At 48.0% G+C, this 12,214-nt stretch overlaps 1 protein-coding gene across 4 annotated transcripts in view; it reads right to left on the bottom strand.

Moving 5' to 3' along the window:
• Window positions 1-12,214, bottom strand: part of CD2AP (CD2 associated protein) — a 171,881-nt gene that overhangs the window by 38,525 nt on the left and 121,142 nt on the right. For all 4 annotated transcript variants that reach the window (XM_063915246.1, XM_063915247.1, XM_063915244.1 and 1 more), the window contains one exon: window positions 10,429-10,491. In XM_063915246.1, coding sequence (XP_063771316.1) covers window positions 10,429-10,491 — 63 coding nt within the window. The remainder of the gene's footprint in view (window positions 1-10,428; window positions 10,492-12,214) is intronic.

Below are 12,214 nucleotides of genomic sequence, written 5' to 3'. Positions count from 1 at the left end.
ACTTCTGGCGGGAAAGGGTATACCGCCAATAATTTTCTATCGGGGGGAACCCACGCATCATCACACACTTCATTTAATTTATCTGATTCAGGAAAAACTACAGGTAGTTTTTTCACATCCCACATAATACCCTCTTTTGTTGTACTTGTAGTATCAGAAATATGTAACACCTCCTTCATTGCCCTTAACGTGTGGCCCTAATAAGGAATACGTTTGTTTATTCACCGTCGACACTGGATTCAGTGTCCGTGTCTGTGTCGACTGACTAAGGTAAACGGGCGTTTTAAAACCCCTGACGGTGTTTTTGAGACGTCTGGACCGGTACTAATTGTTTGTCGGCCGTCTCATGTCGTCAACCGACCTTGCAGCGTGTTGACATTATCACGTAATTCCCTAAATAAGCCATCCATTCCGGTGTCGACTCCCTAGAGAGTGACATCACCATTACAGGCAATTTCTCCGCCTCCTCACCAACATCGTCCTCATACATGTCGACACACACGTACCGACACACAGCACACACACAGGGAATGCTCTGATAGAGGACAGGACCCACTAGCCCTTTGGAGAGACAGAGGGAGAGTTTGCCAGCACACACCAAAAAACGCTATAATTATATAGGGACAACCTTATATAAGTGTTTTCCCTTATAGCATCTTTTTATATATTTCTAACGCCAAATTAGTGCCCCCCCTCTCTGTTTTAACCCTGTTTCTGTAGTGCAGTGCAGGGGAGAGCCTGGGAGCCTTCCCTCCAGCCTTTCTGTGAGGGAAAATGGCGCTGTGTGCTGAGGAGATAGGCCCCGCCCCTTTTTCGGCGGGCTCGTCTCCCGCTCTTCAACGGATTCTGGCAGGGGTTAAATATCTCCATATAGCCCCCGGAGGCTATATGTGAGGTATTTTTTGCCAAAAAATAGGTTTACATTGCCTCCCAGGGCGCCCCCCTCCCAGCGCCCTGCACCCTCAGTGACTGCCCTGTGAAGTGTGCTGAGAGCAATGGCGCACAGCTGCAGTGCTGTGCGCTACCTTAAGAAGACTGAGGAGTCTTCTGCCGCCGATTCTGGACCTTCTTCTCCTTTCAGCATCTGCAAGGGGGCCGGCGGCGAGGCTCCGGTGACCATCCAGGCTGTACCTGTGATCGTCCCTCTGGAGCTAATGTCCAGTAGCCAAAGAAGCCAATCCATCCTGCACGCAGGTGAGTTCACTTCTTCTCCCCTAAGTCCCTCGTTGCAGTGATCCTGTTGCCAGCAGGACTCACTGTAAAATAAAAAACCTAAGCTAAACTTTTCTAAGCAGCTCTTTAGGAGAGCCACCTAGATTGCACCCTTCTCGGCCGGGCACAAAAATCTAACTGAGGCTTGGAGGAGGGTCATAGGGGGAGGAGCCAGTGCACACCACCTGATCCTAAAGCTTTACTTTTTGTGCCATGTCTCCTGCGGAGCCGCTATTCCCCATGGTCCTTTCAGGAACCCCAGCATCCACTAGGACGATAGAGAAAAAATGGTGTAAAAATTAATCTACTTATGTGTGAGCTATACAGGGCAGTGTATGCACAGTGGGTGGGATTTACATTCAAATGCTGCTGTCCCAGTAATGACACAGAACGCAGCGCACACATTAATGCTGTGGGAGCAACATAACACAGGAAACTTATGTTTCCTGAGCAGCTTTATTTAGAGCTGGCACTAGCTATGCTTGGCGTACGCATTACATAGGGCTGGCACTAGCTATGCTTGGCGTACACATTACATAGGGCTGGCACTAGCTATGCTTGGCGTACACATTACATAGGGCTGGCACTAGCTATGCTTGGCGTACGCATTACATAGGGCTGGCACTAGCTATGCTTGGCGTACGCATTACATAGGGCTGGCACTAGCTATGCTTGGCATACGCATTACATAGGGCTGGCACTACCTATGCTTGGCGTACGCATTACATAGGGCTGGCACTAGCTATGCTTGGCGTACGCATTACATAGGGCTGGCACTAGCTATGCCTGGCGTACGCATTACATAGGGCTGGCACTAGCTATGCCTGGCGTACGCATTACACAGGGCTGGCACTAGCTATGCTTGGCGTACGCATTACACAGGGCTGGCACTAGCTATGCTGCATTACATAGGGCTGGCACTAGCTATGCTTGACGTACACATTACATAGGGCTGGCACTAGCTATGCTGCATTACATAGGGCTGGCACTAGCTATGCCTGGCGTACGCATTACACAGGGCTGGCACTAGCTATGCTTGACGTACACATTACATAGGGCTGGCACTAGCTATGCTTGGCATATGCATTACATAGGACTGGCACTAGCTATATTTGGCGTACACATTACCAAGGGCTGGCTCTAGCTATGCTTGGCATATGTATTACATAGAGCTGGCAGTAGCTATGCTTGGCATACACATTACATAGGGCTGGCACTACCTATGTTTGGCATACGCATTACACAGGGCTGGCACTAGCTATGCTTGGTGTACACATTACATAGGGCTGGCACTAGCTATGCTTGGGATATGCATTACATAGGACTGGCACTAGCTATATTTGGCGTACACATTACATAGAACTGGCACTAGCTATGCTTGGCATATGCATTACATAGGACTGGCACTACTTATGTTTGGCATACGCATTACACAGGGCTGGCACTAGCTATGCTTGGTGTACACATTACATAGGGCTGGCACTAGCTATGCTTGGCATATGCATTACATAGGACTGGCACTAGCTATATTTGGCGTACACATTACACAGGGCTGGCACTAGCTATACTTAGCATACACATTACACAGGGCAGGCACTAGCTATGCTTGGCATACACATTACATAGGGCTGGCACTACTTATGTTTGGCATACGCATTACACAGGGCTGGCACTAGCTGTGCTTGGTGTACACATTACATAGGGCTGGCACTAGCTATGCTTGGCGTACACATTATATAGGACTAGCACTAGCTATATTTGGCGTACACATTACACAGGGCTGGCACTAGCGATGCTTGGTGTACACATTACATAGGGCTGGCACTAGCTATGCTTGGCGTACACATTATATAGGACTAGCACTAGCTATATTTGGCGTACACATTACACAGGGCTGGCACTAGCGATGCTTGGTGTACACATTACATAGGGCTGGCACTAGCTATGCTTGGCGTACACATTATATAGGACTAGCACTAGCTATATTTGGCGTACACATTACACAGGGCTGGCACTAGCGATGCTTGGTGTACACATTACATAGGGCTGGCACTAGCTGTGCTTGGTGTACACATTACATAGGGCTGGCACTAGCTATGCTTGGCGTACACATTATATAGGACTAGCACTAGCTATATTTGGCGTACACATTACACAGGGCTGGCACTAGCGATGCTTGGTGTACACATTACATAGGGCTGGCACTAGCTATGCTTGGCGTACGCATTACACAGGGCTGGCACTAGCTATGCTTGGCGTACGCATTACACAGGGCTGGCACTAGCTATGCTTGGTGTACACATTACATAGGGCTGGCACTAGCTATGCTTGGCATATGTATTACATAGAGCTGGCACTAGCTATGCTTGGCGTACACCATTACATAGAGCTGGCACTAGCTATGATTGGCATATGTATTACATAGAGCTGGCACTAGCTATATTTGGCGTACACCTGGGGTGTTAGTAGTCAGTGGCTGGACGCTTCCTGAGAGATGTGCAGCTGAGTGTATAAACACATAGATGTGTCCAACTGTAAATGAGCCACCTGTATAACCCTTCCTCAGATGTACTACTGTACAAGATTACCTTTTCTCTATCGTCCTAAGTGGATGCTGGGGTTCCTGAAAGGACCATGGGGAATAGCGGCTCCGCAGGAGACAGGGCACAAAAGTAAAGCTTTTACAGGTCAGGTGGTGTGTACTGGCTCCTCCCCCTATGACCCTCCTCCAGACTCCAGTTAGATTTTTGTGCCCGGCCGAGAAGGGTGCAATTCTAGGTGGCTCTCATAAAGAGCTGCTTAGAGAGTTTAGCTTAGGTTTTTTATTTTACAGTGATTCCTGCTGGCAACAGGATCACTGCAACGAGGGACAGAGGGGAGAAGAAGTGAACTCACCTGCGTGCAGGATGGATTGGCTTCTTGGCTACTGGACATGAAGCTCCAGAGGGACGATCACAGGTACAGCCTGGATGGTCACCGGAGCCACGCCGCCGGCCCCCTCACAGATGCTGAAGCAAGAAGAGGTCCAGAATCGGCGGCTGAAGACTCCTGCAGTCTTCTTAAGGTAGCGCACAGCACTGCAGCTGTGCGCCATTTTCCTCTCAGCACACTTCACACGGCAGTCACTGAGGGTGCAGGGCGCTGGGGGGGGGGGCGCCCTGGGAGGCAAATGAAAACCTTTAAAAAGGCTAAAAATACCTCACATATAGCCCCAGAGGCTATATGGAGATATTTACCCCTGCCTAAATGTACTAAATAGCGGGAGACGAGCCCGCCGGAAAAGGGGCGGGGCCTATCTCCTCAGCACACGGCGCCATTTTCTGTCACAGCTCCGCTGGTCAGGAAGGCTCCCAGGTCTCTCCCCTGCACTGCACTACAGAAACAGGGTATAACAGAGAGGGGGGGCAAAATAAATGGCAATATATTAATATAAAAGCAGCTATAAGGGAGCACTTAATCATAAGGCTATCCCTGTCATATATAGCGCTTTTTGGTGTGTGCTGGCAGACTCTCCCTCTGTCTCCCCAAAGGGCTAGTGGGTCCTGTCTTCGTATAGAGCATTCCCTGTGTGTCTGCTGTGTGTCGGTACGTGTGTGTCGACATGTATGAGGACGTTATTGGTGTGGAGGCGGAGCAATTGCCAAATATGAGGATGTCACCTTCTAGGGGGTCGACACCAGAATGGATGCCTTTATTTGTGGAATTACGGGATAGCGTCAACTCGCTTAAGCAGTCGTTTGCCGACATGAGGCGGCCGGACACTCAATTAGTGCCTGTCCAGGCGCCTCAAACACCGTCAGGGGCTGTAAAACGCCCCTTGCCTCAGTCGGTCGACACAGACCCAGACACAGGCACTGATTCCGGTGGTGAAGGTGACGAATCAACCGTATTTTCCAGTAGGGCCACACGTTATATGATTTTGGCAATAAAGGAGATGTTACATTTAGCCGATACTACAGGTACCACTAAACAGGGTATTATGTGGGGTGTAAAAAAACTACCAGTAGTTTTTACCGAATCAGAAGAATTAAATGACGTGTGTGATGAAGCGTGGGGTGCCCCGATAAAAAACTGCTAATTTCAAAGAAGTTATTGGCTTTATACCCTTTCCCGCCAGAGGTTAGGGAGTGCTGGGAAACACCTCCTAGGGTGGACAAAGCGCTAACACGCTCATCAAAACAAGTGGCGTTACCCTCTCCTGAGACGGCCGCACTTAAAGATCCATCAGATAGGAGGATGGAAAATATCCAAAAAGGTATATACACACATGCAGGTGTTATACTACGACCAGCTATTGCGACTGCCTGGATGTGCAGTGCTGGGGTAGTTTGGTCAGAGTCCCTGATCGAAAATATTGATACCCTGGACAGGGACAATATTTTACTGTCGTTAGAACAAATAAAGGATGCATTTCTTTATATGCGTGATGCACAGAGAGATATCTGCACACTGGCATCACGGGTAAGTGCTATGTCCATTTCGGCCAGAAGAGCTTTATGGACACGACAGTGGACAGGCGATGCGTAGAGGAGTTATTTGGGGTCGGTCTATCGGATTTGGTGGCCACGGCTACGGCCGGGAAATCCACCTTTCTACCTCAAGTCACTCCCCAACTGAAAAAGGCACCGACCTTTCAACGCAGCCCTTTCGTTCCTTTAAAAATAAGAGAGCAAAGGGCTATTCATATCTGCCACGAGGCAGAGGACGAGGGAAGAGACAGCAACAGGCAGCTCCTTCCCAGGAACAGAAGCCCTCCCCGGCTTCTACAAAAGCCTCAGCATGACGCTGGGGCTTCGCAAGCGGACTCGGGGGCGGTAGGCGGTCGTCTCAAGAATTACAGCGCGCAGTGGGCTCACTCGCAGGTAAATCCCTGGATCCTGCAGATAATATCTCAGGGGTGCAGGTTGAAATTAGAGACAGAGCCACCTCGCCGTTTCCTGAAGTCTGCTTTACCAACGTCCCCCTCAGAAAGGGAGACGGTTTTGGAAGCCATTCACAAGCTGTATTCTCAGCAGGTGATAGTCAAGGTACCTCTTCTACAACAAGGGAAGGGGTATTATTCCACTCTTTTTGTGGTACCGAAGCCGGATGGCTCGGTAAGGCCTATTCTAAATCTGAAGTCCTTGAACCTGTACATAAAGAAGTCCAAGTTCAAGATGGAGTCACTCAGAGCAGTGATAGCGAACCTGGAAGAAGGGGACTTTATGGTATCCTTGGACATCAAGGATGCGTATCTCCACGTTCCAATTACCCCTCACACCAGGGGTACCTCAGGTTCGTTGTACAAAACTGTCACTATCAGTTTCAGACGCTGCCGTTTGGTTTGTCCACGGCACCTCGGGTCTTTACAAAGGTAATGGCCGAGATAATATTTCTTCTTCGAAGAAAAGGCGTATTAATTATCCCATACTTGGACGATCTCCTAATAAGGGCAAGGTCCAGAGAACAGCTAGAGATGGGTTTAGCACTATCTCAAGAGGTGCTAAAGCAGCACGGATGGATTCTGAATATTCCAAAATCCCAATTAATGCCGACAACTCGTCTGCTGTTCCTGGGGATGATTCTGGACACAGTTCAGAAAAAGGTTTTTCTTCCCGAAGAAAAAGCCAAGGAGTTATCTGACCTGGTCAGGAACCTCCTAAAACCAGGAAAGGTGTCTGTACATCAATGCACAAGAGTCCTGGGAAAAAATGGTAGCTTCTTACGAAGCAATCCCTTTCGGCAGATTCCATGCAAAGGGATCTGTTGGACAAATGGTCAGGGTCGCATCTTCAGATGCACCTGCGGATAACCCTGTCGCCGAGGACAAGGGTATCCCTTCTGTGGTGGTTGCAGGAGGCTCATCTATTGGAGGGCCGCAGATTCGGCATGCAGGATTGGATCCTGGTGACCACGGAGGCCAGCCTGAGAGGCTGGGGAGCAGTCACACAGGGAAGAAATTTCCAGGGAGTGTGGTCGAGCCTGAAAAAGTCTCTTCACATAAGCATTCTGGAACTAAGAGCAATCTACAATGCTCTAAGCCAGGCGGAACCTCTGCTTCAAGGAAGACCGGTGTTGATCCAGTCGGACAACATCACGGCAGTCGCCCATGTAAACAGACAGGGCGGCACAAGAAGCAGGAGGGCAATGGCAGAAGCTGCCAGGATCCTTCGCTGGGCGGAGAATCACGTGATAGCACTGTCAGCAGTATTCATCCCGGGCGTGGACAACTGGGAAGCAGACTTCCTCAGCAGACACGACCTTCACCCGGGAGAGTGGGGACTTCATCCAGAAGTTTTCCACATGCTATTAAACCGTTGGGTAAAACCAATGGTGGACATGATGGCGTCTCGCCTCAACAAAACACTGGACAGGTATTGCGCCAGGTCAAGAGATCCGCAGGCAATAGCTGTGGACGCGCTGGTAACACCTTGGGTGTACCAGTCGGTATATGTGTTTCCTCCTCTGCCTCTCATACCAAAGGTATTGAGGATTATACGGCAAAGAGGAGTAAGACTAGTGGCTCCGGATTGGCCAAGAAGGACTTGGTACCCGGAACTTCAAGAGATGGTCACGGACGATCCGTGGCCTCTACTTCTGAGAAGGGACCTGCTTCAGCAGGGTACTTGTCTTTTTCAAGAATTACCGCGGCTGCGTTTGACGGCATGGCGTTTGAATGCCAGATCCTAAAAGGAAAAGGCATTCCAGAAGAAGTCATTCCTACCTTGATAAAGGCAAGGAAGGAAGTCACCGCGAAGCATTATCGCCGTATTTGGCGAAAATATGTTGCGTGGTGCGAGCAGCGGAGTGCTCCGATGGAGGAATTTCAACTGGGTCGTTTTCCTACATTTCCTGCAATCAGGATTGTCTATGGGTCTCAAATTGGGATCTATTAAGGTTCAAATTTCGGCCCTATCAATATTCTTCCAAAAAGAATTGGCCTCAGTCCCTGAGGTCCAGATTTTTATCAAAGGAGTACTGCATATACAGCCTCCTGTGGTGCCTAAGGTGGCACCGTGGGATCTAAATGTAGTTTTAGATTTCCTCAAATCCAATTGGTTTGAACCACTAAAGAATGTGGATTTGAAATATCTCACATGGAAAGTGACTATGTTACTGGCCCTGGCTTCGGCCGGGAGAGTATCTGAACTGGCGGCTTTGTTTTATAAAAGCCCTTATTTAATTTTCCATTCGACATAGGGCAGAGCTGCGGACGCGTCCGCATTTTCTCCCTAAGGTGGTATCAGCGTTTCACCTGAACCAGCCTATTGTAGTGCCTGCGGCTACAGACGACTTGAAGGACTCCAAGTTGTTGGACGTTGTCAGAGCCTTAAAAATATACATTTAAAGGACGGCTGGAGTCAGAAAATCTGACTCGCTGTTTATACTGTATGCACCCAACAAGTTGGGTGCACCTGCTTCTAAGCAGTCGATTGCTCGTTGGATTTGTAACAAAATTCAACTTGTACATTCTGTGGCAGGCCTGCCACAGCCTAAATCTGTTAAGGCCCATTCCGCAAGGAAGGTGGGCTCATCTTGGGCGGCTGCCCGAGGGGTCTCGGCATTACAACTCTGCCGAGCAGCTACGTGGTCAGGGGAGAACACGTTTGTAAATTTTTACAAATTTGATACCCTGGCAAAGGAGGACCTGGAGTTCTCTCATTCGGTGCTGCAGAGTCATCCGCACTCTCCCGCCCGTTTGGGAGCTTTGGTATAATCCCCATGGTCCTTTCAGGAACCCCAGCATCCACTTAGGACGATAGAGAAAATAAGAATTTACTTACCGATAATTCTATTTCTCGGAGTCCGTAGTGGATGCTGGGCGCCCATCCCAAGTGCGGATTATCTGCAATACTTGTACATAGTTATTGTTAACTAATTCGGGTTATTGTTTAGGAAGCCATCTTTCAGAGGCTCCTCTGTTATCATACTGTTAACTGGGTTTAGATCACAAGTTGTACGGTGTGATTGGTGTGGCTGGTATGAGTCTTACCCGGGATTCAAAATCCTCCCTTATTGTGTACGCTCGTCCGGGCACAGTACCTAACTGGAGTCTGGAGGAGGGTCATAGGGGGAGGAGCCAGTACACACCACCTGACCTGTAAAAGCTTTACTTTTGTGCCCTGTCTCCTGCGGAGCCGCTATTCCCCATGGTCCTTTCAGGAACCCCAGCATCCACTACGGACTCCGAGAAATAGAATTATCGGTAAGTAAATTCTTATTTTAAAACCTATACAAGCAGGATTAAAAGGATACCTCCAGTCATAACAATACTGCCTAAAAATATGTCCACCAACTTCGCTTAAGTTGTTTTCAAATAAAAAGACAAGATAACCCAACTCAGAGACTGCGCCATGCTAGCCACAGACAGAACATCAGTCACTTGCTGTGACATAACCTGCACACAGGCACCACATCTACAAGGTCTGTACCGGATGCGAGTACTGGTATATATTATTTATGCACAGACAATGACCAGACTTCTTACAAGTGTACTAGTTGTCAATATTCCTGAATCCATTTGATAAAATTCACACATCAGCGCTTTGTGCTGTTGGGGGAACCTACTTCTTCAGGCCTCCTGCTTCCATTCCCCACCTCACATCATATCACTACCTCTGTCACATGCAGCCTTGTCCTGACATACCCTGTGCTAGTGGGGGATCCTGCCCCTTCCACTATATAACCCTCCTGCTGCCTCCACCCCCTCCTCGCATACCTTTGTCACAGGCATCCCCATCCTCATTTACACATTACTCATCTCCTGATATACTCTGCATTGCTAGAGAAGCTCTAACTTAAGCGATGATACAAAACCAATATTTAAGACAGCGAATCAATAGGCAAAATTCAATTGTTATCATGCAGACAGCATGAATGGAGCTATTCAATTGCAGCTCTGTTTGGGTGTGATAGCAGTTGGTGCCTGCATTTCAGCTAGCCCCCTGGGGGCAGCGATCTGAAAGTCGCAAAAAAAATTACCCATTTGTCGTCCAAACAGCACTTTTCGCAATCGCACCCAGCACTTTGGTTAGGTTTGGGCGCTTTATGTGGCTGAACCCGACCTCTATGAGCGAGACAGCTGTGCATTAATAAAAATAAATAAATGCAATTAAATGGCGCCCAGCTATCTCCCATCACTTTAGACAGGAGATCAAGGGCGCAAAACATTTGAATTCCACGCAATAGGTCTAAAGCAGGTAAGAGAAGTACAGCTAATTTCCTTCTTATGGTCACCTTTCTCTTCTGGTTTGGGGGGAGTGAACCTCTTTTCTCCAATACGAAGTTCTGGCTTTGGTACTAGTAGGAGAGAATGGAAAATGTGAGTACACCACAGTCACTTTTTTAAAATGAAAACTAAATAGTAAAAACAGCAATAAAAACACCAAGTATGGGGGCGTGGCTTGACACAGCATGGTGTAGGCAGCTTCCTGCCAGAGCTCCTGCTAATATCCTGAACTATCTCCTGTTTCCCTGGTGTTCTGTGGCTGAAAATTTCTGCAAGAGTGCAGTACCCCCCTCTGCTCCTGCAGTGTGAATTTGGGGATCCTCTGTGCCAAGAGTCCTAACTTACTGGCTGGTGAAGTCTGTGACTGGATCCTGAGGCAGACTCTGCTCTCAGTGTGGCTGTTGCTCCTGCTGCATTTCTGCCCTCACTCAGCTGCTGGGGCCAGTGTGCTCTGCAGAGGTTTTGGTGGCAGCATCCTGTGGATTTCTGTTCCCTGTCTCCAGCTTTGTCATAATGTGCGAAATCTACCACAACTCTGTAGCTGGTGAGCAGGATGGCTTTGCTTCTATGTCCTTTTATCCTGATTCGGTGCAGCAGCTCTCAGGGCCCCTTAGTGAGACTTTATCTGCACCACTTACTATTACACTACAGCAGGTGCTTACCGCTGTGGGTTCTTCCGAGCAACGAATTACTAATAGACTGGAGGATCTGAGGGATGACCTTACGCATATTCACCGTGAACTACGGCTGGTGATGGCGCGTGTGGATCCTGCAGCGGTCTACATTTCTTTAGTGGTGATTCCATGGTCCCGCGTGAAGATTCAATCTGCAGTCACACAGAGTCACTTATCCGATGAAGAGGGAGAATGGCGATGTAACATCCTCCAGTTTGCTGGCAGTCCGCGAGAGGGAATGGCTTTCCGCTCTAATATTTATTTGGAACAGTGGTTCGGTGTAACCCGCGGATGGAAGTTTTTGTGCCTAATCCGGTTTTCTTCAGCTGCCACTTGTCCCTATACGTTTATTTTGACACAGCTGTGTGTGACAGCTGGTGGCCCAGTTTATCCTTCTGCCCACTCTCCAGGGACTGTCATTTGGCTGGATTACTTTGTTCCAGGGTGGACTCATCCTCTGGACTGATTTTGCTCACCTTGGGACTGGGAACCATTTCACTGGCCGCTGAGACCCTTACTGTGCTCTGTTCTGTATACGGATTCTCGTTAGCTACTGCGCAATTTCATATTGTTTGTACAGCCTTTCATAACTCCTGTTGTATTATACTGCTATTCTTGTGCTCATTCTAAATAATTATTTGCATACAACTAATTATTTTCGAGAAGAATTCTGCTATAATGTTTAAGGCCATTTATTTAGTGTTATTGTCATTTATATAGATATCCGTCTGTTTTCCGGCTCAGTGTATCTAAACCTACTGTATGTGCATTTTTCACTATTTTGCAGGAGCAACTTCCCATATATAAGTTGCGGTCATTTATTTTAATGCCACAGTCACTTCTATTTATATTATGTCTGTTCTTTACACTCAGTTATCTTGGTATTTGCAGAATACTTTACTATTCTATGGGTATAACCTGCTCTATTTAGTTTATGGTCTTTTATTTAATTACCCCTGTCATTTACAGTATATCGTGTGCTTACCCTGTAGCTACAGTTTTGTTGTTCTGCTGTCCTCGTGCTCATTATAGCTAAATATTTGCGTGCTACACTTTCCGAGAGAATCCTGTTCTAACTGGTGTATGGCCATTTATTTAATGTTACATCGATTTTATGTCT

Source organism: Pseudophryne corroboree, chromosome 4, assembly GCF_028390025.1.
Source record: "Pseudophryne corroboree isolate aPseCor3 chromosome 4, aPseCor3.hap2, whole genome shotgun sequence".
NCBI classification, from domain to species: Eukaryota; Metazoa; Chordata; class Amphibia; order Anura; family Myobatrachidae; genus Pseudophryne; species Pseudophryne corroboree.
Note: the sequence above shows the minus strand (reverse complement) of the source record. Positions and strands in the feature narration are given on the sequence as shown.